The sequence below is a fragment of the Procambarus clarkii genome, chromosome 88 (genome assembly GCF_040958095.1).
Source record: "Procambarus clarkii isolate CNS0578487 chromosome 88, FALCON_Pclarkii_2.0, whole genome shotgun sequence".
Taxonomy (NCBI): domain Eukaryota; kingdom Metazoa; phylum Arthropoda; class Malacostraca; order Decapoda; family Cambaridae; genus Procambarus; species Procambarus clarkii.
The window spans coordinates 13,177,241-13,200,871 of NC_091237.1; the positions used below are offsets into that span (position 1 = coordinate 13,177,241).

General features: G+C 49.3%; 1 protein-coding gene across 1 annotated transcript in view; it reads left to right on the top strand.

Annotated features, from left to right (window-relative positions):
* LOC123745882 (uncharacterized) overlaps positions 1-23,631 on the top strand; it is a 210,830-nt gene that overhangs the window by 154,719 nt on the left and 32,480 nt on the right. The window contains exons 12-15 of the mRNA XM_069317747.1: positions 15,086-15,308; positions 17,273-17,410; positions 20,210-20,415; positions 21,520-21,831. Coding sequence (XP_069173848.1) covers positions 15,086-15,308; positions 17,273-17,410; positions 20,210-20,415; positions 21,520-21,831 — 879 coding nt within the window. The remainder of the gene's footprint in view (positions 1-15,085; positions 15,309-17,272; positions 17,411-20,209; positions 20,416-21,519; positions 21,832-23,631) is intronic.

Here is a 23,631-nt window from a genome sequence, read left to right on the forward strand (position 1 = left end):
TCACCCTTATTCGCCACCATGTCTCGTCTCACCCTGCTGCCTTCAACCCTTGCTTCACCCTATTTCATTGTTTTATATACATTTCGTCCCTCTCCTCTTTTAGCCATATTCTCACTCTGCCACCCTTCCTCACCCTGAAGTCCCGGTCATTCTTCTAACTCCTAGCAGTTTGCTACCCACCCTGCCAGCGCCTCTCACCGCCCCAGACACTGGCCTTACCCTCCTGCGTCGCTCCTTACATTGTGTCTTAGAACTGCTTCCTCTGTCACGCCTCTGGCGCTCTCATTAAACATTCCCTGATGATTTACTCGGTCTGTATTACCTCCTCTTCTCCCTATACTCCCCTCTCTCGCTGTACTCCCCTCTCTCACTGTACTCCCCTCTCTCACTGTACTCCCCTCTCTCACTATACTCCCCTCTCTCACTGTACTCCCCTCTCTCACTATACTCCCCTCTCTCACTGTACTCCCCTCTCTCACTATACTCCCCTCTCTCTCTATACTTCCCTCTCTCACTATACTCCCCTCACTCTCTATACTTCCCTCTCTCACTATACTCCCCTCTCTCGCTGTACTCCCCTCTCTCACTGTACTCCCCTCTCTCACTATACTCCCCTCTCTCACTGTACTCCCCTCTCTCACTGTACTCCCCTCTCTCACTGTACTCCCCTCTCTCACTGTACTCCCCTCTCTCACTGTACTCCCCTCTCTCACTGTACTCCCCTCTCTCACTGTACTCCCCTCTCTCGCTGTACTCCCCTCTCTCGCTGTACTCCCCTCTCTCACTGTACTCCCCTCTCACTATACTCCCCTCTCTCACTATACTCCCCTCTCTCACTGTACTCCCCTCTCTCGCTGTACTCCCCCCTCTCGCTGTACTCCCCCCTCTCGCTGTACTCCCCTCTCTCGCTGTGCTCCCCTCTCTCGCTGTACTCCCCTCTCTCGCTGTACTCCCCTCTCTCACTGTACTCCCCTCTCACTATACTCCCCTCTCTCACTATACTCCCCTCTCTCACTGTACTCCCCTCTCTCGCTGTACTCCCCCCTCTCGCTGTACTCCCCCCTCTCGCTGTACTCCCCCCTCTCGCTGTACTCCCCCCTCTCGCTGTACTCCCCTCTCTCGCTGTACTCCCCTCTCTCGCTGTACTCCCCTCTCTCGCTGTACTCCCCTCTCTCGCTGTACTCCCCTCTCTCACTGTACTCCCCTCTCTCACTGTACTCCCCTCTCTCACTGTACTCCCCTCTCTCACTGTACTCCCCTCTCTCACTGTACTCCCCTCTCTCACTGTACTCCCCTCTCTCACTGTACTCCCCTCTCTCACTGTACTCCCCTCTCTCACTGTACTCCCCTCTCTCAGTATACTCCCCTCTCTCAGTATACTCCCCTCTCTCAGTATACTCCCCTCTCTCAGTATACTCCCCTCTCTCACTGTACTCCCCTCTCTCACTGTACTCCCCTCTCTCACTGTACTCCCCTCTCTCAGTATACTCCCCTCTCTCAGTATACTCCCCTCTCTCAGTATACTCCCCTCTCTCAGTATACTCCCCTCTCTCAGTATACTCCCCTCTCTCACTGTACTCCCCTCTCTCACTGTACTCCCCTCTCTCACTGTACTCCCCTCTCTCACTGTACTCCCCTCTCTCACTGTACTCCCCTCTCTCACTGTACTCCCCTCTCTCACTGTACTCCCCTCTCTCACTGTACTCCCCTCTCTCACTGTACTCCCCTCTCTCACTGTACTCCCCTCTCTCAGTATACTCCCCTCTCTCAGTATACTCCCCTCTCTCACTGTACTCCCCTCTCTCACTGTACTCCCCTCTCTCACTGTACTCCCCTCTCTCACTGTACTCCCCTCTCTCACTGTACTCCCCTCTCTCACTGTACTCCCCTCTCTCACTGTACTCCCCTCTCTCACTGTACTCCCCTCTCTCACTGTACTCCCCTCTCTCAGTATACTCCCCTCTCTCAGTATACTCCCCTCTCTCAGTATACTCCCCTCTCTCAGTATACTCCCCTCTCTCAGTATACTCCCCTCTCACTGTACTCCCCTCTCTCACTGTACTCCCCTCTCTCACTGTACTCCCCTCTCTCAGTATACTCCCCTCTCTCAGTATACTCCCCTCTCTCAGTATACTCCCCTCTCTCAGTATACTCCCCTCTCTCAGTATACTCCCCTCTCTCACTGTACTCCCCTCTCTCACTGTACTCCCCTCTCTCACTGTACTCCCCTCTCTCACTGTACTCCCCTCTCACTGTACTCCCCTCTCTCACTGTACTCCCCTCTCTCACTGTACTCCCCTCTCTCACTGTACTCCCCTCTCTCACTGTACTCCCCTCTCTCACTGTACTCCCCTCTCTCACTATACTCCCCTCTCTCACTATACTCCCCTCTCTCACTATACTCCCCTCTCTCACTATACTCCCCTCTCTCACTATACTCCCCTCTCTCACTATACTCCCCTCTCTCACTATACTCCCCTCTCTCACTATACTCCCCTCTCTCACTATACTCCCCTCTCTCACTATACTCCCCTCTCTCACTATACTCCCCTCTCTCACTATACTCCCCTCTCTCACTATACTCCCCTCGCTCACTATACTCCCCTCGCTCACTATACTCCCCTCTCTCACTATACTCTCCCCTCTCACTATACTCTCCCCTCTCACTATACTCCCCTCTCACTATACTCCCCTCTCTCACTATACTCCCCTCTCTCACTATACTCCCCTCTCTCACTGTACTCCCCTCTCTCACTGTACTCCCCTCTCTCACTGTACTCCCCTCTCTCTCTATACTCCCCTCTCACTGTACTCCCCTCTCTCACTGTACTCCCCTCTCTCACTGTACTCCCCTCTCTCACTGTACTCCCCTCTCTCACTGTACTCCCCTCTCTCACTGTACTCCCCTCTCTCACTGTACTCCCCTCTCTCACTGTACTCCCCTCTCTCACTGTACTCCCCTCTCTCACTGTACTCCCCTCTCTCACTGTACTCCCCTCTCTCACTGTACTCCCCTCTCTCACTGTACTCCCCTCTCTCACTGTACTCCCCTCTCTCACTGTACTCCCCTCTCTCACTGTACTCCCCTCTCTCACTGTACTCCCCTCTCTCACTGTACTCCCCTCTCTCACTGTACTCCCCTCTCTCAGTATACTCCCCTCTCTCAGTATACTCCCCTCTCTCAGTATACTCCCCTCTCTCACTGTACTCCCCTCTCTCACTGTACTCCCCTCTCTCACTGTACTCCCCTCTCTCAGTATACTCCCCTCTCTCAGTATACTCCCCTCTCTCAGTATACTCCCCTTTCTCAGTATACTCCCCTCTCTCACTGTACTCCCCTCTCTCACTGTACTCCCCTCTCTCACTGTACTCCCCTCTCTCACTGTACTCCCCTCTCTCACTGTACTCCCCTCTCTCACTGTACTTCCCCCCTCCCCTTACTGTACTTCCCCCCTCCCCCTTCACTATTCTTCCCCCCTAACCCCCTCCCCCTCTCTATACTCCCCCCGACTCACCCAATTCCCCCACCTCCCGTCACCCAGTACCCCCCCCCCCCCCCCCCTCAACCAATAGGCCCACCTTCCCCTCCTCTTCGCATAGGCTGTTTCATCTTGATGACATGATGGGAGAGGATGGGGGGGTGTTGACCTGTTGCTGGAGGCGCCATAGATCACCACCAGAGGGGTCAGTCGCCCCTGTGGACCACCACCAGAGGGGTCAGACGCCCCTGTGGACCACCACCAGACGGGGTCAGACGCCCCTGTGGACCACCACCAGAGGGGGTCAGACGCCCCTGTGGACCACCACCAGAGGGGTCAGACGCCCCTGTGGACCACCACCAGAGGGGTCAGACACCCCTGTGGACCACCACCAGAGGGGGTCAGACGCCCCTGTGGACCACCACCAGAGGGGGTCAGACGCCCCTGTGGACCTATAGTGTTGGAAGCTGTAGGTGCAAATGGGGGACTAAATTGGCCCACGTGACAGTGGTCAACTCCTTGGAGTACCTTAGGCCTACAACGGAGACTAAGTAACCAGCGAAAGGTTCTTGACACTGTGAAGAACCTTTCCTCTCCTTAAGGCAGGCACAGCGTGGCTTGGCCCCCCTACAGGTGGTGGCGTGGCGTCTCCGTTGTGAGGCTATACAATCTTCAGGGGTTACAGGTACAGGTCAGAGGGGGTTACAGGTACAGGTACAGGTCAGGGGTTACAGGTACAGGTCAAGGGGGGGGGTTACAGGTACAGGTCAGGGGGGTTACAGGTACAGGTCAGGGGGGTTACAGGTACAGGTCAGGGGGGTTACAGGTACAGGTCAGGGGGGTTACAGGTCCAGGTCAGGGAGAGTTACAGGTCCAGGTCAGGGGGTTACAGGTCCAGGTCATGGGTTACAGGTACAGGTCAGGAGGGTTACAGGTACAGGTCAGGGGGGTTACAGGTACAGGTCAGGGGGGGGGTTACAGGTACAGGTCAGGGGTTACAGGTGCAGGTCAGGGGGTTACAGGTGCAGGTCAGGGGGTTACAGGTCCAGGTCAGGGGGTTACAGGTGCAGGTCAGGGGGGTTACAGGTGCAGGTCAGGGGGGTTACAGGTGCAGGTCAGGGGGGTTACAGGTCCAGGTCAGAGGGGGTTACAGGTCCAGGTCAGAGGGGGTTACAGGTCCAGGTCAGAGGGGGTTACAGGTACAGGTCAGAGGGGGTTACAGGTACAGGTCAGAGGGGGTTACAGGTACAGGTCAGAGGGGGTTACAGGTCCAGGTCAGGGGGGTTACAGGTACAGGTCAGGGGGGTTACAGGTACAGGTCAGGGGGGTTACAGGTACAGGTCAGGGGTTACAGGTCCAGGTCAGGGGGGTTACAGGTCCAGGTCAGGAGGGTTACAGGTCCAGGTCAGGAGGGTTACAGGTACAGGTCAGGGGGGTTACAGGTACAGGTCAGGGGGGTTACAGGTACAGGTCAGGGGGGTTACAGGTACAGAGTCAGGGGGGTTACAGGTCCAGGTCAGGGGGGTTACAGGTCCAGGTCAGGGGGGTTACAGGTCCAGGTCAGGGGGGTTACAGGTCCAGGTCAGGGGGGTTACAGGTCCAGGTCAGGGGGGTTACAGGTACAGGTCAGGGGTTACAGGTCCAGGTCAGGTGGGTTACAGGTACAGGTCAGGGGGGTTACAGGTACAGGTCAGGGGGGTTACAGGTCCAGGTCAGGGGGGTTACAGGTCCAGGTCAGGGGTTACAGGTACAGGTCAGGGGTTACAGGTCCAGGTCAGGGGGGTTACAGGTACAGGTCAGGGGGGTTACAGGTCCAGGTCAGGGGGGTTACAGGTCCAGGTCAGGGGGGTTACAGGTACAGGTCAGGGGTTACAGGTACAGGTCAGGGGTTACAGGTCCAGGTCAGGTGGGTTATAGGTACAGGTCAGGGGGGTTACAGGTACAGGTCAGGGGGGTTACAGGTCCAGGTCAGGGGGGTTACAGGTACAGGTCAGGGGTTACAGGTCCAGGTCAGGTGGGTTACAGGTACAGGTCAGGGGTTACAGGTCCAGGTCAGGTGGGTTACAGGTACAGGTCAGGGGGGTTACAGGTACAGGTCAGGGGGGTTACAGGTCCAGGTCAGGGGGGTTACAGGTCCAGGTCAGGGGGGTTACAGGTACAGGTCAGGGGTTACAGGTACAGGTCAGGGGTTACAGGTACAGGTCAGGGGGGTTACAGGTACAGGTCAGGGGGGGTTACAGGTACAGGTCAGGGGGGGTTACAGATACAGGTCAGGGGTTACAGGTACAGGTCAGGGGTTACAGGTACAGGTCAGGGGTTACAGGTCGTCATGGGTGAGATGGGGGAACAAGGGGTGACTTATATTAATTTTCTTAACCTGCAGCATCGTTCCTTTTTCCCCTCTTCCTAGCTACTGCCTTTCCTTTCCACCAAGTCCCTCACCACTCTTCCTGTCCTGCTCCCAATCTCCTTGTCCTTTGGATTCCTTTAGTGGTTTTTCCGTCATCTCTACCCCCTCCCCCCCAGTCGCCTACCCCTCCTCTCTCTACTTTTTCTCACCTATTTCTTCTCCAGGCTTCCTTTCTCCCCCTTTCCTCTCTCCCTTCCAAATTCTCTTCTGCCCATTTCCGGACTTTCTTCCCCCCCACCCCTTGCAGTCTTGTTCCCCTATCCTTTCCGCAATTTGTTTTTCTCCCCCTACACCAGCTTGGCCCCCCCCCCCTCCTCTCCTCTCCCCAATACCCACCTGCTGCCTCTCCCTCACCCTCCCCCCCCCAACACCTGCCGTCCCCCCCCCCTCCCTCTCCGCACACGTGAGCACAAAAACATTCCCTACTTGATTCGCCAGAAACACACAACTCTTCCCCCTCCCCCTTCCCCCCTCCCCTTACTCCCCCTCCCCCCCTCCCCTTACTCCCCCTCCCCTTACTCCCCCTCCCCTTACTCCCCCTCCATAACGCAGTCACACACAGACCCGGAGAAGGATGATGGTGGTGGTGGTGGCGACACACACACACGGAGGTAAGTTAATACCTCTACAAGCCTCGCTAAACTCCGTATTTATACAAAACAAATCACAAAAAATTATTGTGTGTTCGTTGTCCCTCCGCCCCCCCCCTCCCCCCCTATTCCACTGCAGCACTCTTCCCTCCCCCCCCCTCCCCTCCCCTTCTCTACCCCCACCCATCTATCGTCTTCCCCCTCCCCTACTGTTGCTACGTAACTCTGTGTGGTTTATGCTTGAGTGTTTTGGTGTAATTAAAAAGTGTACTGCCAGATATGATTTATTATAATGGATTGCGCAAATATATTTATATATATATATATGATTGTTTAACCGAGTAGTTACTTGCTGGAGTATGAGTGTGTGGTAATGACTTGTCCCAAGTGGTGGCATACCTGTCCAGCCTGACCCAGCGCAACACCGCTTGCCAGGAGGTCCCTGTGCCCGCCAAGCCTTGACGGGCTTGACCATATATATATATATATATATATATATACACACGTATAAGAATGTGCACAACTCTCTAGGTGTGCATGTTCAGTTCTTGATACGATGCATTGAACACCTGAATGGAGAGTTGTGAATATGGAAGCGTGTGGTGAGTCCCCGTCGTCTGGGCCAGGTTCCGCCAGAGTGCCTGGTTGTGTACACACCTTGAGTGCCACACCCTCCCCCCCCCACCCACCCTAATACTCCCCCCCCCCCCCCAACCTCCTCACAAGGCAGCGGAGGCATCTTAAGTTTGGTCCCGCCTCTTATGTATAACGTGTTTGCCCTGGTAACGTGTTTGTTCTGGTTTTTTGTGTAAGATAGAAAACTCTTTTTGGTAACATCTCCCTTGGTCTGCTTCTTGGCTCTCATTTGTTTGTTTTTGTTTATGTTTTCAAGGCGTTTCTTGTTTGTTTATTTGTGTGACCTTCACCCCAGAAGCGACACTGATCTTGTTAAACATTTATCTTGCAGATTCCAGACTCCGTCATCCACGCCAGCGTTCGTCTTCCCACTCATTGTCATGTATTACCTTAAGACTCGGACTGTGGACACTATCCCCAGAGTGGCTAGGAGCTCTAGTAGTCTTGGTACTAGGAGTGGTATCACTTGGTATCACTATAGGAGTGGTATCACTATAGGAGTCCTAGCACTGCAGGCGATGAGTCACAATAACGTGGCTGAAATATGTTTACCGGACCACACACTAGAAGGTGAAGGGACGACGAGAGACGACACAATCGACTTGAGAATGGTCCAGGACGGACCGAAACGTCGTCGTCCCTTCACCTTCTAGTGTGTGGTCTGGTCAACAATCCTAACACTGCCTTGTCAACCCGTCCTCTAAAAAATATCGTCACTTTTGGCTCGTATGCCCGCTATGGCCAAATTTGGACGTAATTTGAAATGAAATCGACTCACAAAAGTGACGTACTGTTCCGTTTTCTGTTTGAGTCGTCCGGCCGACTCTGTAAGGTTAGAATAGATGACTTTTAATTCACGTTTTTCATAGCGTTTGAAACTTTGAGAATTTCCTGCCCACCTAACCTATCAGAGGACCCTTAACTTACTGTTGTTGAAAAAAAATATATATATTTTCATTTTTTTTCATTTTCAAATTACGTCCAAATTCGGCCATACGGGCAAACGGCCAAAAGCGACGTTCTTTTTAAGAGGACAGGTTGGCCTTGTTACCCACTCACTGCGGGGGCAGAGGCCTTCCATTCTCAGCTGGATGGATGGGTTTAAAACAGCAGTTTGTAATTCGTATCATTCACATGTCATCGTGTATCTCTTGCAGCCAAGAGAACTCTGTTGCTGGGGGGTGGCGAAGCAGCGGCAGCGGCGGCAAGCATTCTCTGTTCAATGTCGCAGTTAACAAAGAGCATGTGTGATTTTCCTCGCTCCCACCTACGATTCAATCACCTTCCATCATGTCATTTTTATATCGGATCACTGTAGGGAATAAGTTCTTGCCACATAAACATATAGCTGATCTGTGTGCGTAGTAGCGAACCATCCATTATAAACCATATTAATGTGTATCAGTAAGTTCAACACTGTTCTATAAATATTTTTAGTGTTTTGACATTTTAACATACGGCTTTTGTATATAAAAATTTGTTTTTATACGTGGATTATGGTTCGGATAAGCTAAACGTTGAGTGGTTTGGTTATATTAGGTTTGGTTAGGATAAATTGCAATAGTTTGGGCTAGAATATATTAATATTGCTAATTTGGTTAGATTTGAATAAAATGTTGAGTGGTTTGGTTAGGTTTGTTAAGGCTAAATATTTATTGTAGTTTAGATATATTGGATACATGTTATACACAATACATTAACCAACCCGTCCTCATAAAAATAACATCGCATTTCACTCGTAAGTGCACTATGGCCAAAAGTGGACGTAATTTGAAATGAAATCGGCTCACGAAAGTGACGTACTGTCCTGTTTTCTGTTTGAGTCGTCCGGCTTACTCGGAAAGGTTAGGAGAGGAAACTTTCATTTAACGTTTTTCATAACATTTTGAAACTTTGAGAATTTCCTGCCCACCTAACCTACCAGAGGACCCTTGACTAATTGTTGAAAAAAAAATATCAAATTTATTTTCATTTTCAAATTACATCCACTTTCGCCCATACTGGTAAACGGCCAAAAGCGACGTTATTTTTAAGAGGACAGGTTGATGAGGCCTTCGCTGCTTTACTTCGTTGAGCTAGGTAAGGGCGGAGGGGCCTCATCAGGCCAGGGTCCAGCAAGCTGCAGAGCGGCCCAAAAACGCGTTCATAAATGTTGTGGTACTGTGTATTCAAAACGATATTTTCCCTAAATATACCCCTCCATTGTGTTTCCTTATCGTGGTGAGGGGGCTCATGTACACCTCTCTGAGACCAGTGAGGGTAGTCCCCCGCCCCCTTTCCTGTCCCTCTTTGAGAGTTGTACATGCGAATGAACACAAACGTAGGGTCCTTGCGAGTCACCGGACCACCCACTCGAAGGGTCGCCTGTGAGGGGCGGCCCTAACTGGATGGCTGGGTGTCCAGGCTGGGGCGAAAGGGAGAATGTGGTCTTTGCACCAGTGTAGGAGAATGGACGAAGCAGTAGGACTCTCCTGTTAAAAAGGGGGAGCACTGCTGGGGACGACGCACCCCTTCCTGAACTAGCCCGCGCTCGGCCTCCCTGGCTGCCCTGGTAGGTGGTATCACTTGGTTCCAGGCCCCAGACCTGGGACCAAGGGATATATACATGATATATGGATACTGACACGACCACTCTTACCCAAGCACATGGGGTAGGCGACCAGACCCCCGAGTCGGACTGTGATGGAAGACCGGGCTCTGTAGCCCCCGCTTCATTGGGCCTACACCGGACTACTCCCCCCTCCCCCAACTCCTCTCCCTCCTCTGTGATAGGGTCGAGTCCCAAGCCCCCAGTGGTGACCACCCCTGGCACCGTCACTGTCATTGTGACTACTGCGCCTTTTAGCCCCTCTCTCTCTCTTTCTCTGGGGGTTCTCAACGCTGTCTCTGCAACGGCCCCACTCCTTCCCTAGGTGGCAGTTTGCCAAGGCTGACTGGAACCTATTCACCCTACATGTTATTCTCTTCGACCTCTCCACTCTGCCTCTCCCTCGAGCCTTCCTCCTTTTTCATGACACCATATTTGGTGCCCCCCCCCCCCCCTCTCTATTCCTCGCTATACCTCCCGTGGCACGAGGAGGTGCGTTTCCTGGTGGAATGCAGACTGTGCATGGGCTGTCCGCTGTAAGCTTTACAGCGGGAGACGAGACCATCCGTACAGCTAAACGTGAGAGTTGGAAAATCATGTCCGATACTCCTCTGCCCCATATATGGAAGAAAATCAGCAAGATAGCAGGTAAGTTTGTTCCGGATGTCTCGCCAGTCCTTCACCTCCGTGGTACTGCTGTGGTAAATCCGGTGGGGGATCACGACCGAACTAGGTTCCCACTTTTCGATTGTTAGCTCCGGTTCTTATCTTCCTCGGTTTTTCTGTAATTGTAAGTCCAATCTTGAATCTTCTCCCCTAGACTTTTGCACTTGTCTTCAACTTCCCTATAACTATCCCTTCTCTCTCCCTGAACTTCAGTCTGCCCTGGCTCTCTGCAGTTCTACAGCAGCGGGCTCAGATGACATTGAGATGCTTCGCCATCTCCCTCCATACACGTCTTGGTATTTACTAAAGCTGTATAACCGTATTTGGGAATCATCACTCCCCGAGGACTTGCTCCAGGTGATGGTTCTTCCTATTTGGAACCAGGGTCTCTAGGGATATTCCCTAAGGACTTCTGCCCCATTGCCCTCACGAGTTGTTTGCAAACTCCTTGAATGTATAGTCAGTGTCCGTCTGATGTGGTTCTTGGAACACCATCACTACCTCTTCCCTTCTCAATTCGGCTTTCGCAAGTGCCGCAGCACAACTGATGTCTTGGTGAACTTGAGGACTATATTGGTACTGCTTTTGCTGTGAAGACCTCCGTTGTTGCTGTCTTGTTTTACCTGGGAAAGGCATACGACACTACCTGGAGATCCAATATTCTGTCCAAACTCCGGTTTTTGGCCTTTGTGGTAATCTCCCTTTGTTCCGAAAAAGCTTCCTCTGTAGTCGTTCCTTTAGAGTGAGGCTTGGTACCACTCTCTCTGCCTCTTTTCGTCAATACGAGGGTGTGCCCCAAGGTGGTGTTCTGAGCACTACTCTTTTTCCTTGTTGCTCTCAGTTGTCTTCTTTCCTCCCTTCTCACTTGCATCTTCTCAGCGCTCATGTTGATGATCTTACCCTTTGCTGTCGGGGAGATGACTCTCATTTCCTTCAATGACGGCTTCAACTTGCGATTGATGCTGTGTCGTCTTGGGCCACCAATCATGGCTCCAAGTTCTCTACAACTAAGACTTGTGCTATGACTTTTACTCAAACAGGTTGTTCCTGGTCCGTCTGTTGCTTTTGGTCATCCCCTTGTGTACAAAGATTCTGCAAAGCTTTTGGGGTTAATCTTTGACACTGTCTTGGTCGCCCCCATATGTCTTACCTCCGAGTTGAATGCTCTAAGGGCCTTAACCCCCTTAAGGTCTTGGACCATACTTCTTTGGGAGCAGACAGGCGCACGCTCCTCTCTTTACATTCCTCTCTCGTTCTGTCTAAACTCGATTATGGTCGCCCTGCTTACTCGACTGCTTCTCCTTCTACCCTTCGCCGTCTTGACGCTCTGCACCATATTGGGTTACGTCTCAGCTCTGGTGTCTTCCGTTCGACTCCCACCCTCAGCCTGTATGTCAAAACCAGCGTCCTGTCTCCAGGACTGCCGTGATCGCAGTCACGGCAGTCCTCTCAGTCTTCGCTACCTTTCACGGTCCTTACGATACCCTCTCACCTATGTTGTGCTTTGACTTCTGTGCCTCCTTTTGTCTCGGTTCTCCTTCACCATCTACCTCTTTATGTATGCATACAAAATGCTCTTTTGGTTCGTGTTACCCATATTTTCCCTTGTGTCGTTCGGTCTTTGCCCCCGTGGAGGGTCCCCCTTCCTACATTTTGTAAAACCTTGACCCAGGTGACTAAAGCTTTTACTTCTACAGTTTTGAAACGCCTTCTCCTTGAACACTTTTCTTCACACTCTCTCTCCACTTCCGTCTTCACTGATGGGTCTAAGTCTGCAGATGGTGTAGGCTACTTTGTTGTTTTTCATGACCACACCTATATGTGTCGCCTGCCTCCGGAGACTTGCATCTTCACGACAGAACTTTATGCCATTCTGTGATCCTACTATTCTCTTCGTCCAACTGCATTCTCGCTTTCAATCCTCCTTTGTTGTTGACTCGCAGTGAACTCATGGCTCTGGAGTCCTTAATCCAGTCCCTCCAGAGGTAGTTGAGATTCAACATTGGCTGTTTATTATCTCCAGCAGATTTAAGAGGTGTAGTTTTGCTGGGTTCCCAGCCATATTGGTGTATCCTTAATTGAGCGTACGGACGCTGCCGCTAAGGAGGCTATCCATTCTTGTCCCATCTCCCGTAATGGTATTCCTTATTCCGACTTTTACCCAGTTATTCATTCCTCCATCCTTGCTCGTTGGCAGGGTTGTTGGTCTTCTGTTACTGGTAACAAACTGCGTCCTCTTAAGAGTAGTGTGTCCCCGTGGCCTTCCTTCCTACCCCGTAACCGGTGGTGGGAAACGGCTCTGGCGAGGTTACGTATTGGCCATACACGTTTAACTCACAGGAACTTAATGGAGCGCCGCCCTGCTCCTTATTGTCCAAACTGCATTGTCCCTTTTACAGTCGTGCATATCCTTGTTGGATGTCTTGACTTCCTGGATGTGCGTGTTTTGCTTCCCGACCGTCCCTCATGGTCACTTGTCCCTCCATAGAATTCTTGGTGAATCGGATACCTTTGATATCGTTTGCCTTGTTGGTTTCTGTTCTCATATTGGCATCCTTATTGGCATTTAGCGCCCTATGATTATTCCGCACATTTGATGGTGCTACATAGCCTTCCCAGTTTGGTACCTTCTTTTGATAATTACTTACTTATTCATCCATAAACACCTAGTTGATTCAGCGGATACTTTTGTCAGTTTTAACCCCACCCGTACTAGCTGGTATATGTGTAGTTGCAGCCCCTTCTCAAGAGGCAGCCGACTGCCTGGCTACATTGTCCTGCATTAGTGAGACAACGAGTACAATGAAGATCCCAGTTTGGATCTCCAAAAATACCCTGTTAAATGCCACACTAACATTTCATTCACCTGGCACTAGGAGACTCGAACTGCCAACACCACGGTCGTAAGACGGAAGCTCTTTCACTGGCTTTCATTGGCAGTTATTCTCCCGCGCCATGTCGCAACTCAGAAATTGCCACGAGGATATTAAATATATCGTTTAGACCCAAGGGCATTTTGTCCTCCAGACCGATATGTTCACTCGACCCCCGTGGTCGTCGTCTGCCTCTTCACGTAATAAAAATAATTTTTGATAGTAGGTCCTTTTTGTGTTTTGTAATTCTTGCAGCTGCCGGATGGTCCGCTCAAGAATACATCCCCCTCCTCGACTGTAATAAGTGCTGCAGATTTGGACGTGGTCTCTTCAAGTGTGCAAGTGAGATGTCTGAGCACCTTGTGTAGTCTTTGGTCATTTTAAGACAGTGCACTTGTCTCCAAGCTCACTGCACCAATCACGGTGACGCCCACCCTGCCTTCTCCCTCACATGTGTGAGTGTATTGAAGCCATCTTCAATAATGTTTCCCCCCGAGGTGAGACGCAAAGTTCGCAGTCTTCCCCCTCCTTTCTCTAGCATATCTTGGGCTCGTGCGTTGAGTGCCATTTCTCACGCTTCCCCACTTTCTTAGTTCTGCAACCGTTTCCAGGTCTTAGACCCCGAGACCGCCACCACCTCCCCGCCGCCTTCTCTACGTTCTGAAATTGAGGGTCTTCCTCGTGGTTCCTCCCCCCTCCCTTCCTTCTCGGTCTCCTACCCATCGTCTTCGTGTCACTTCCCCATCTCTTCTGTCTTCCCTGTTAGGCGAATAGTAGAGCGAGGTGTACCTACACTTCTAAATGTCGAGCTTTCTCCTTGTAAGCTGTTACAACTTACTGTAACTTACTGTACTACTTGGAACTTTTTGTTCCCAGTAGCTGAATGTAAAACAACAAATAATCTTGTAAGCTCAGTATACCTGTGTCAGTTCAACAGTGTACTCTTGAAGATGTTACATTGCTGACATGACGTCGACCAATAATAATAATGGAAAGATTAAGTGAGCTAGTGTTTCTTCGCCCTTCAGATGGTAGACGATATTTACGTAGAATGGAAAATATCCAAAAGAAAATTAATAAGTCGCAGTGCTGTTGTGTTTAATGACATTGTTTGTATTAGGTATGCACAAATTATGATGACATAGGCAAACCTCATGTGGCGAGAACGTCGGCATTATAAGTATCATTATTTTCTTCAGAATATCATCACACATTATCATCACAAATCATCGTTACAAAAACACTACTAGTAGTGTGAATGGTGGGGGAGGGGCGATCATAGGGTGGCAAGGAGGATTAACCGGAGCAAGCATCAGCATAGGATGTAGTAAAAGACATACGAAGTATTAATTGACAAGATGCACTAATACTGAAATAGGTTCTCTCAACGTTTGTTGAGAGAATGGGTCATTGCCAGGTGGGAGCATCGTGAGATCTTGAATGGTTATGTTTGGTGTTAGCCATTGTGGCTTATCGGTTTAGTTATGAAGATAAACATGGCAGTTGGTGGTCGAGTGAGACTAATTGCTCTTGTATCAGCATTATCTTACCCATAGGATCCTCATATTGCCCCTTAAGTGTTTCTTGGTGTTTTGCACCACATGTTCCCACATTCTGCGGTTCCTAGCTTCTTGGCTTTCCTAGCTAGCTGGGTTTCTTACCTAGTTGAATTACCTAACAATGCTACAATCTAACTTGAGATCCTACCACTTGTTACTGTGTATACCATCACCACTAATACTACCACCACGGCTGCGGTGTTCCATGCCTTTACCCAAGTGCCAGTCTCTCCCTGACCGCCCTCCGTGACCTGCTCTGACCTAGGACCACCCCGCTACCCTCAGGTCACGCCACCTCGCCCTCTGGGTCCGTACCTGTTCTCCACTCCACCTGCCAGACGGCTCTGACCGGCTGTATCACGGAGCCCACCTGCAGGAGGCTCCTGGACCCCGTGCTGGCCATGTGTGATAACGAGTGCAACAGAGAGGCCTGCATGAGCAACTTGGTCACCTTCTACAGGAATGTTGAGTCCAAGTGGGCCCTTGAAGTTGCCTTCTGCCTATGCAAGTGAGTCTCTCTCTCTCTCCTCTTTTTTTTTTTTTTTTTTTTTTTTTTTGCTCTCTTATACACACACACACACACACACACACACACACACACACACACACACACCGAACCTCTTAATTTCATTTATTCATCCTGTAACTTGACATTTCCTTAAAATGTTTATATTTATGTTCACCTTCGACAAGCCACCGGCTTCCTGTCCACGTCGAGGCCACTATTATAGTGTTATTGGTCCTCGGGTAAATATTTGTTGGAGTGCATTAATTAAAATATTTCTCAAATCTGATATTCGTTGGTTCCCTCTCTTTCTATTTATCACTAACTTCTATGTCTCTCATCTGTCAACGTTTATATAAATAAAGAAAAGGTGTGAGTAAATAAAAGGTAAATATGAACATATTGACAAAATACACTATACATATACTCAATTTACGTGCACATCAACACAGGCACATGAAGTGCCTGTGTTTAGGAAGTGATGTGGTGGAGGCTGACTCCATACACAGTTTCAAGTGTAGATATGACAGAGCCCGATAGGCTCATGAATCTGTACACCTGTTGATTGACGGTTGAGAGGCGGGACCAAAGAGCCAGAGCTCAACCCCCGCAAACACAACTAGGTGAGTACAACTAGGTGAGTACATGCACTCAGATGCACGATGACAAGGATCGTAGTCAAAACATTAACAAAAATAATTTAATGCAAACGGGCAGAACACCTGGAGAGAAATTAGTCAAATTCAAAATCAAATTCAAATTTTTATTCATTTAAAAGTACATACATTGATGAAGATAAATTAACGAAAAGTTTTCTGACAGAAAGATGAGGGTGGTAATCAGAGACAATGTATCAGACGGGAGAAATGTTGGTAGTGGAATACCACAGGATTCAGTTCTAGCACTAGTAATGTGCATTCTGTATAAAGGATCCATCAGAAGGAATACAGAAATATAAATACACTGCTTTTTCCCAAAAAAGCGGTGAGTTTTCTGAGGGGAAGGAAAACGTAGGTCTGGGAGCTGAGTCTAACCGCCCAAGCTGCGCGCGCAACGAGCCAGTGTTATATAAGCTCTGCCCGCAGACTGGGGGGCCTCTGTTTTCGACAAGCAAGCAGCTGCTCACTTACAAAATGCTAAAACTTGCTAAAGATGCCAAGCTACTAAGAAAAATATGAAACGTAGACGATTGCCATACCCTACAGAAAGACCCGGACAAATTAAGTGTATGGAATAACATTTGTCAAAAAGCATTTAATGTGAAACAATGTCATGTTATGGAATGTGGAATAGGAGATAATAGGCGCCACACAACCTACAAATTTTGTGAAAAAGCTTTAAAGAATTCTGATAAAGGGATCTAGGAGTAGTTCTGAAAAGCAAACTGTCATCTGAGGATCACATGAACACTTATGTACTTTTACTTGAATAAACATTTGATTTGATTTGAACATTGTGTGATGAGTGTGTGCTGCACTTTCCAGCTTTAGAAGTGCTTTTAAATATATGGCAAAATATTAAAGAAATTGTTCACAACCTTTTGTGTGACCAAAATTGGAATATGCAGCGGTTGTATGGTGCCCATATCTCGTGAAGCATTATAAAGTTCACTTTTGTAAACAGAGTGGTAGACTATTGAAGTAAACAGAGTAGGTAGACCATTAGGTAGAAATAGCCTAAACTACTCTATCACTTTGAGATGTATTTATTTCGTGTCTTAATAAACATACTTGAACCTGAGTAAACCAAGGTAGTGGCGAGCCCATAACTGCTAGTTGTTTCAGAGTAAGACACATGACAGTACTGAGGAGAAGGGACACCACGAGCGTAGGTCTCACACTGTAACTACACTTAGGTAATTACTCGGGTGATTACAAGAAAACAGACTCACTCACACTCACTCTCACTGATTTCCTCTGTGTAATACACACACACACATCACTGATTTCCTGTGTGTAATGTAACAGGAAGAGCAGCCTGACCGCGAACGAGTGCCTGATAGCGCAGGAGAAGCTGCACCCATCCTGTGCCCGCAAGACCGCTGGACCCGTGCCCATGCGGTGTAACCGCCTGGCAGCTGCCTGCAAGGAAGACATTGGCTGCAGGTCAGTCATCTCTCACCTCTGGAGCCACCCACTTGGACTGGTGGGTAGGGCAACGGCCTTGATTCTTGCAGGGTCAGCGTTTGATCCCCGATGGTCCAAGTGGTTGGTCACCGTTCCTTCACCCCGTCTTAATATCACAGCTCCTTGCCCTCCTATCTCTTCCAAGTGTTATATAATCATTGCGGCTTAGCATCATCTCATAATTGATGATCAAACCACACAAGATGATGAGATGTTGATGACGTAATTGCCTTACCTCTTTCCATCTGGGGTTGTCTTCCTACCTGGGCTATCTTCTCTACCTGGGCTATCTTCTCTACCTTCCTTTCCTGACAGTCCTCCCTCTCTGATGTTTTCTTATTCCTGTCTTCTTTCCTCCTAACATTTACCCCTTCCCCTCACCACCAACCACGTACCCCTCTCTCCCCATTAAGGCACTAGCCTACCTTCTCCTCGGTGCCTGTTGAGTGATTCGCCAATTGTGCACACAGCTCCCTCTATACGATCAGCTGAGTGGATCCTCTCCTACTCCTCTCTTCTACCCTTCACTCTTAATTTTTTTCCCCACTATTCCCCTCATCCACTTTTTCCTGTCCTTGTACCCGGGTAGAGCTTCATCTCTCGGCTCTCTCTGAACTTCCAACTGACTGACTTGGTACTACACCCTATATGGGGTCTGGCATACTATATGCCTTCGCAAAGGCATTTGACCCAAGAGAAGTGTTTGAACTTCACTTTTTCCTGACTACCTCTGCGTGCAATGTCACCAGTTTGCAATATGCCCTATAGGCCCCACAGATTAATAAAGGAACAAAAGCCTTTACAACGGCAAAACACAGCTCTTGTGTGTCACCCTTGGAGAGGTGTCTGTTCCCTCAGCGGGTCACATGAGCGTCCAAATGAACTGTGCCGGGTTATTGGTCATAATCTCTCTGGGTATGGGCAGGGAGTGTGTGTGTGTCAGCTCACATCAAATTTGCACATGTTTTGCTTGAATATAAATCATTCCCAGATGGGGACGAGGTTTGGTTTGATGGAGGTGGGTTGAGAGATAAAACTGTGTATTAACGCAACAATTTATTCCGTGCTTAATTCTGTGTATGCAGTTTGGGGGATTTATTATTACTTTATGAATCGTTATACACAAAACTAGAGTGACTTATAATAGTCCCACTGAAAGATACTCGGTCCTCTCAAGGGGCACTGTCTTAATTCTTTATTGGGGACTTTTTTCACTATATAGCTTCCTGATACTGCTGCAATTACAAAGAATTACAGAAGTTCCAGTCGGGATACATCTCTGGAATAATTTGCATGCTTAAATATAATTATCTCTTAAACGTGGTATATAATAATTCATTGTGTCGGAGTACAGGAAGTCAGAGTGTATTTATACATGTTAGGCTTATATCAAGGTCAAGGAATTAAGGTCGAATTACTGACCCCCGCCCAGGATGCAACCCAGCAATGACCTGACTAGCTCCTGAGTACCTACTTACTGCTAGGTAAACAGACGCATTAGGTGAAAGGAAATATGGTCAACCATTTCTGTCCCACCCGGGATTCGAACCAGGATATCTTCATTGTGCGTCGAGAGCGAACCCGACTGTACTACCAGGAGCCTTCTTCACTATGTGTATTGTAATTCACAGACACGTTCCTTATACTCGGTGGCACTCCTCACAAACCTCTCCATGTTGAATTTTTCTTGAACATCGTTGAACAGTGTTGAACAAGTTTGGAATACTCTTCAGTCGCCCAAGATTCACCCTCCAATTGCCCGAATTATACACAAACGAAATTATATACAAACGAAATTATACACAAACTGCCCGAAACGCTGCGCGTGCTAGTGGCTTTACAAGACTATAATTACCATATTTGTATCCTCACATTCCTTATGTACATTCTTGTATATGCATAAATAAATAAATAAATAAATAAATAAATTGTACAGGTAGTGGCAGGCGAATCAAACCGACCTATGCTTCATGGGCAAGCCATGCTTGAGTGCTTGTGCAAGATGAATGGTAAATACTTAGGTCTTTCATTAACAATGAGGAGTGTCGTCATACAAAGTTTTCCTTGCTGTGACGCCAGGTGGGTGATCAGTGTGGTATTAGCATCTATGACTGCCCCAGGTTTCACGAACCATAGGTTGACAACTACGGTGTTGTAGCTTTCAAAATCGTTGTTAAAAAAAAGTCGTCTGGTTGGTGTTGACTCCATGCAATCGGGGTTTTTGTCACCAATAAACCACTGCTACCCACACTGGTGTTACAATCGAGCCACGTTCTCGGTCTAGCTAACCCCCCCCCCCCTTGTTGCTTACCGTTAACCTATAAATGATTCTGGATTTGTGGTGAACAGCAGTGAAAATTTGGGCGACATTACTTGATGTAGACAGGCTCTCCTGAGACAACGTTACCTTTACCAGTGGTAGTAAGATGGTCCTCATCGTATGTTTTCATTGCTCGTTATTCAAATATTTATCAGTTACAGTTACTTGTTCAAATAACCTGTCATTTGCTAGCATAGCCTAATGTTTAAAGAATTAACTTTTAATTTAACTGGTATTCAAAATTGTCTATTAAAAGTGCCAGTCTGTTCAAAAATTAGTTCCGTTTTTATTCGAGTATTGATTGCTTGATGAATGAACTAGTTTGCCACAAGCTACCTGGTTGATGGGGTTCTGGGAGTTCTACTCCCCAAGCCCGGCCCAGAGCCAGACTTGACTTGTGAGAGTTTGGTCCACCAGGCTGTTGCTTGGTGGACTAGTAACATCTCTCTTCCCTGCAGGCACCGACTGGAGTTCTACGAGCAAGCGTGTGCAGTGGACAGCGACACTCGCAGGTGTGCTGGCTCGACTGCAGAGTGCCGGCGGGCGGTGCTGGGTATCCTGGGTACTCAACTTCGCAGCTTGTGCACATGCTCCGCCTCCGACCCCAGGGAAACCTACATCTGCATGGATTGGCAGCGCATCCTGTGGTTTAACCCATGCGTTGGTGAGTGCATGTCTGGAGGAAGGATAGCTGACATTCAGAGGCAGGGTAGGATTTGCTTATAGGGAGGGATTAAGGGGGGGGTAAGGAAAAAGAGGATACAAAGGAAGGGAGGGAGGGAGTAAGGAAGGGAGCCAGGAGGGAAAAGAAAGATAAGGCTGTTGTATAGTGCCCATTGATTGATTGATGAAGATTAAGCCACCGAAAAGGTGGCACGGGCATGAATAGCCCGTAAGTGGTGGCCCTTTTGAGCCATTACCAGTATCAAGAGCTGATACTGGAGATCTGTGGAGGTGCGACTGCACCCTAGAGCCGGGAGATGTCTCCCCCGTGTATAGTGCCCATATCTCGAGAAGCATATATACCTACTGGGAAAGTTGCAAAGGCATGCTACAAAATGGCTTCCGGAACTGTAAAACAGGGTTACGAAGAGAGGCAAGAGGCGTTAAATATGCCAAAGCTAGAAGATAAAAAGAAATAGAGGCAATATGATCACCACTTACAAAAATAACAACAGGAATCAAACCAAATGTACAAAAAAGGAATACCTGAAAGGTGAGAAAGTTGTGGAGGCCAAAACCATTAGCAGTTTCAAAGCCGTTATATATAACAGAAAACGGGACACCACGAGTGTTGCTCTCATCCTATAACTACACTTTAGGTAATTATACACATGCATGCCTTTTTTGTATCGTATTCTTAAATACTTGCTTTACAAAATACGTAACCCATTTAAGATTAGATTAGTACTGTACGTGAAAGTGGAAAGGTTTACAGAGGCACATAATGGGCTCAGGGACTGAACCCCCACATTTCATTTAGCTAAGCAAGTTACAATCTTGATGAACTAGTTACAAAATTCAATATAAGTCGTCACATCAACAATGGGTTCGAGATCGACCTCAAGTACAGGTTCTAAATTAAGCAACTGACATGTGGAGAGCTAGTGTCAAAATTTATATGTTTGTCCTGCACACCGCCCCCCCATCCAGTGGGCAGCGGTGGATAGGTTACAATCACTCAGTTACTACCTACAGTTAGCAAATACGTGAATTTAGAGACAATTCTATAACCAATGTGACATATTTAAACACTAATTTCTCACAGTCGAGTCCCAGACGGACTACCACCGCGAGATGCTGGCTGCCCTGGGTCCTGGGGAGGTGGTCACTACCACTGCCAACATCTTTTACACCCCCATCGTAACCATGGGGGTTCCCCTCGAGCCGGTCCAGAACGGACCTGACAAGAGTCCCATTATAGGCCGGCCTGGAGTAGTCATCCACCCTCCCTCCGCCACCACTTCCAGCTCTCAATTCACGCCTCCCTACACTAACTCCTACCCACGACGACCGCCGCCCACACCACCACCCACGCCACCCACCACCACTACGATACCTACTACTACATTGCCGCCAAGTAAGTCCACTTACCCACGTGTGCCAAGTCCACTTACCCACGTGTGCCAAGTAAGTCCAATTACCCACGTGTGCCAAGTAAGTCCAATTACCCACTGGTGCCAAGTACCAATTACCCACTGGTGCCAAGTCCAATTACCCACTGGTGCCAAGTCCAATTACCCAATAGTGCCAAGTAAGTCCAGTTACCCACGGATGCCAGTCAGCTTACCCACTGGCGCCAAGTAAGTCTGCTCACCCATTGGTACCAATTACTGTAAGTCAGCTCACCCGCTGACGCCAATTCAGTAGGCTCACCTCCTGGCGCCAAGTCAGTCGGCTCGCCCACTGGCGCCAAGTCAGTCGGCTCGCCCACTGGCGCCAAGTCAGTCGGCTCGCCCACTGGCGCCAAGTCAGTCGGCTCGCCCACTGGCGCCAAGTCAGTCGGCTCGCCCACTGGCGCCAAGTCAGTCAGCTCACCCACAGGCGCCAAGTCAGTCAGCTCACCCACAGGCGCCAAGTCAGTCGGCTCGCCCACTGGCGCCAAGTCAGTCGGCTCGCCCACTGGCGCCAAGTAAGTCGGCTCGCCCACTGGCGCCAAGTCAGTCAGCTCACCCACAGGCGCCGAGTCAGTCGGCTCGCCCACTGGAGCCAAGTCAGTCGGCTCGCCCACTGGCGCCAAGTCAGTCGGCTCACCCACAGGCGCCAAGTAAGTCGGCTCGCCCACTGGCGCCAAGTAAGTCGGCTCGCCCACTGGCGCCAAGTCAGTCGGCTCGCCCACTGGCGCCAAGTCAGTCGGCTCGCCCACAGGCGCCAAGTAAGTCGGCTCGCCCACTGGCGCCAAGTAAGTCGGCTCGCCCACTGGCGCCAAGTCAGTCGGCTCACCCACAGGCGCCAAGTAAGTCGGCTCGCCCACTGGCGCCAAGTCAGTCGGCTCGCCCACTGGCGCCAAGTCAGTCGGCTCGCCCACTGGCGCCAAGTCAGTCGGCTCGCCCACTGGCGCCAAGTCAGTCGGCTCGCCCACTGGCGCCAAGTCAGTCGGCTCGCCCACTGGCGCCAAGTCAGTCGGCTCGCCCACTGGCGCCAAGTCAGTCGGCTCGCCCACTGGCGCCAAGTAAGTCGGCTCGCCCACTGGCGCCAAGTCAGTCAGCTCACCCACAGGCGCCGAGTCAGTCGGCTCGCCCACTGGAGCCAAGTCAGTCGGCTCGCCCACTGGCGCCAAGTCAGTCGGCTCACCCACAGGCGCCAAGTAAGTCGGCTCACCGACTGGCGCCAAGTAAGTCGGCTCACCCACTGGCGCCAAGTAAGTCGGCTCACCCACTGGCGCCAAGTAAGTCGGCTCACCCACTCAGTTCATTAGCTAAAGTTCTCTCTCCAATGTGAACAACACTATTGCCTTTTTTAATGAGATGTTGCCATTGCTGTTTTCCTAATTACAGAAATTTAGTGTTACTGTTTTGATAATTGCAACATTTAATTATAACTTTAAACTCTAAACATTTTGTAATTGTAATAACTTTAAATATTTTAATGTTAATCTTCAAATTAAAGTCAACAAATATAAGATAGAGGTTATAATAACCCTAGCTATTGACTTTAAATTTTATGTATTTCCAGTGTGTGTGTACAAAATATATATACATGTACTGTAATATATAATATATACCTATATATGTATACATGTGAATGTACATAATATATAAATACTGTATAGATATGTACATGTGTGAATAATGCTTGAATGGTGACCCCAAGCCAATATTCAACTGAAAGCTCTTGACCCCTGAAGGATTCAAACCCGGTGAGCCAGGATCTCCATGCC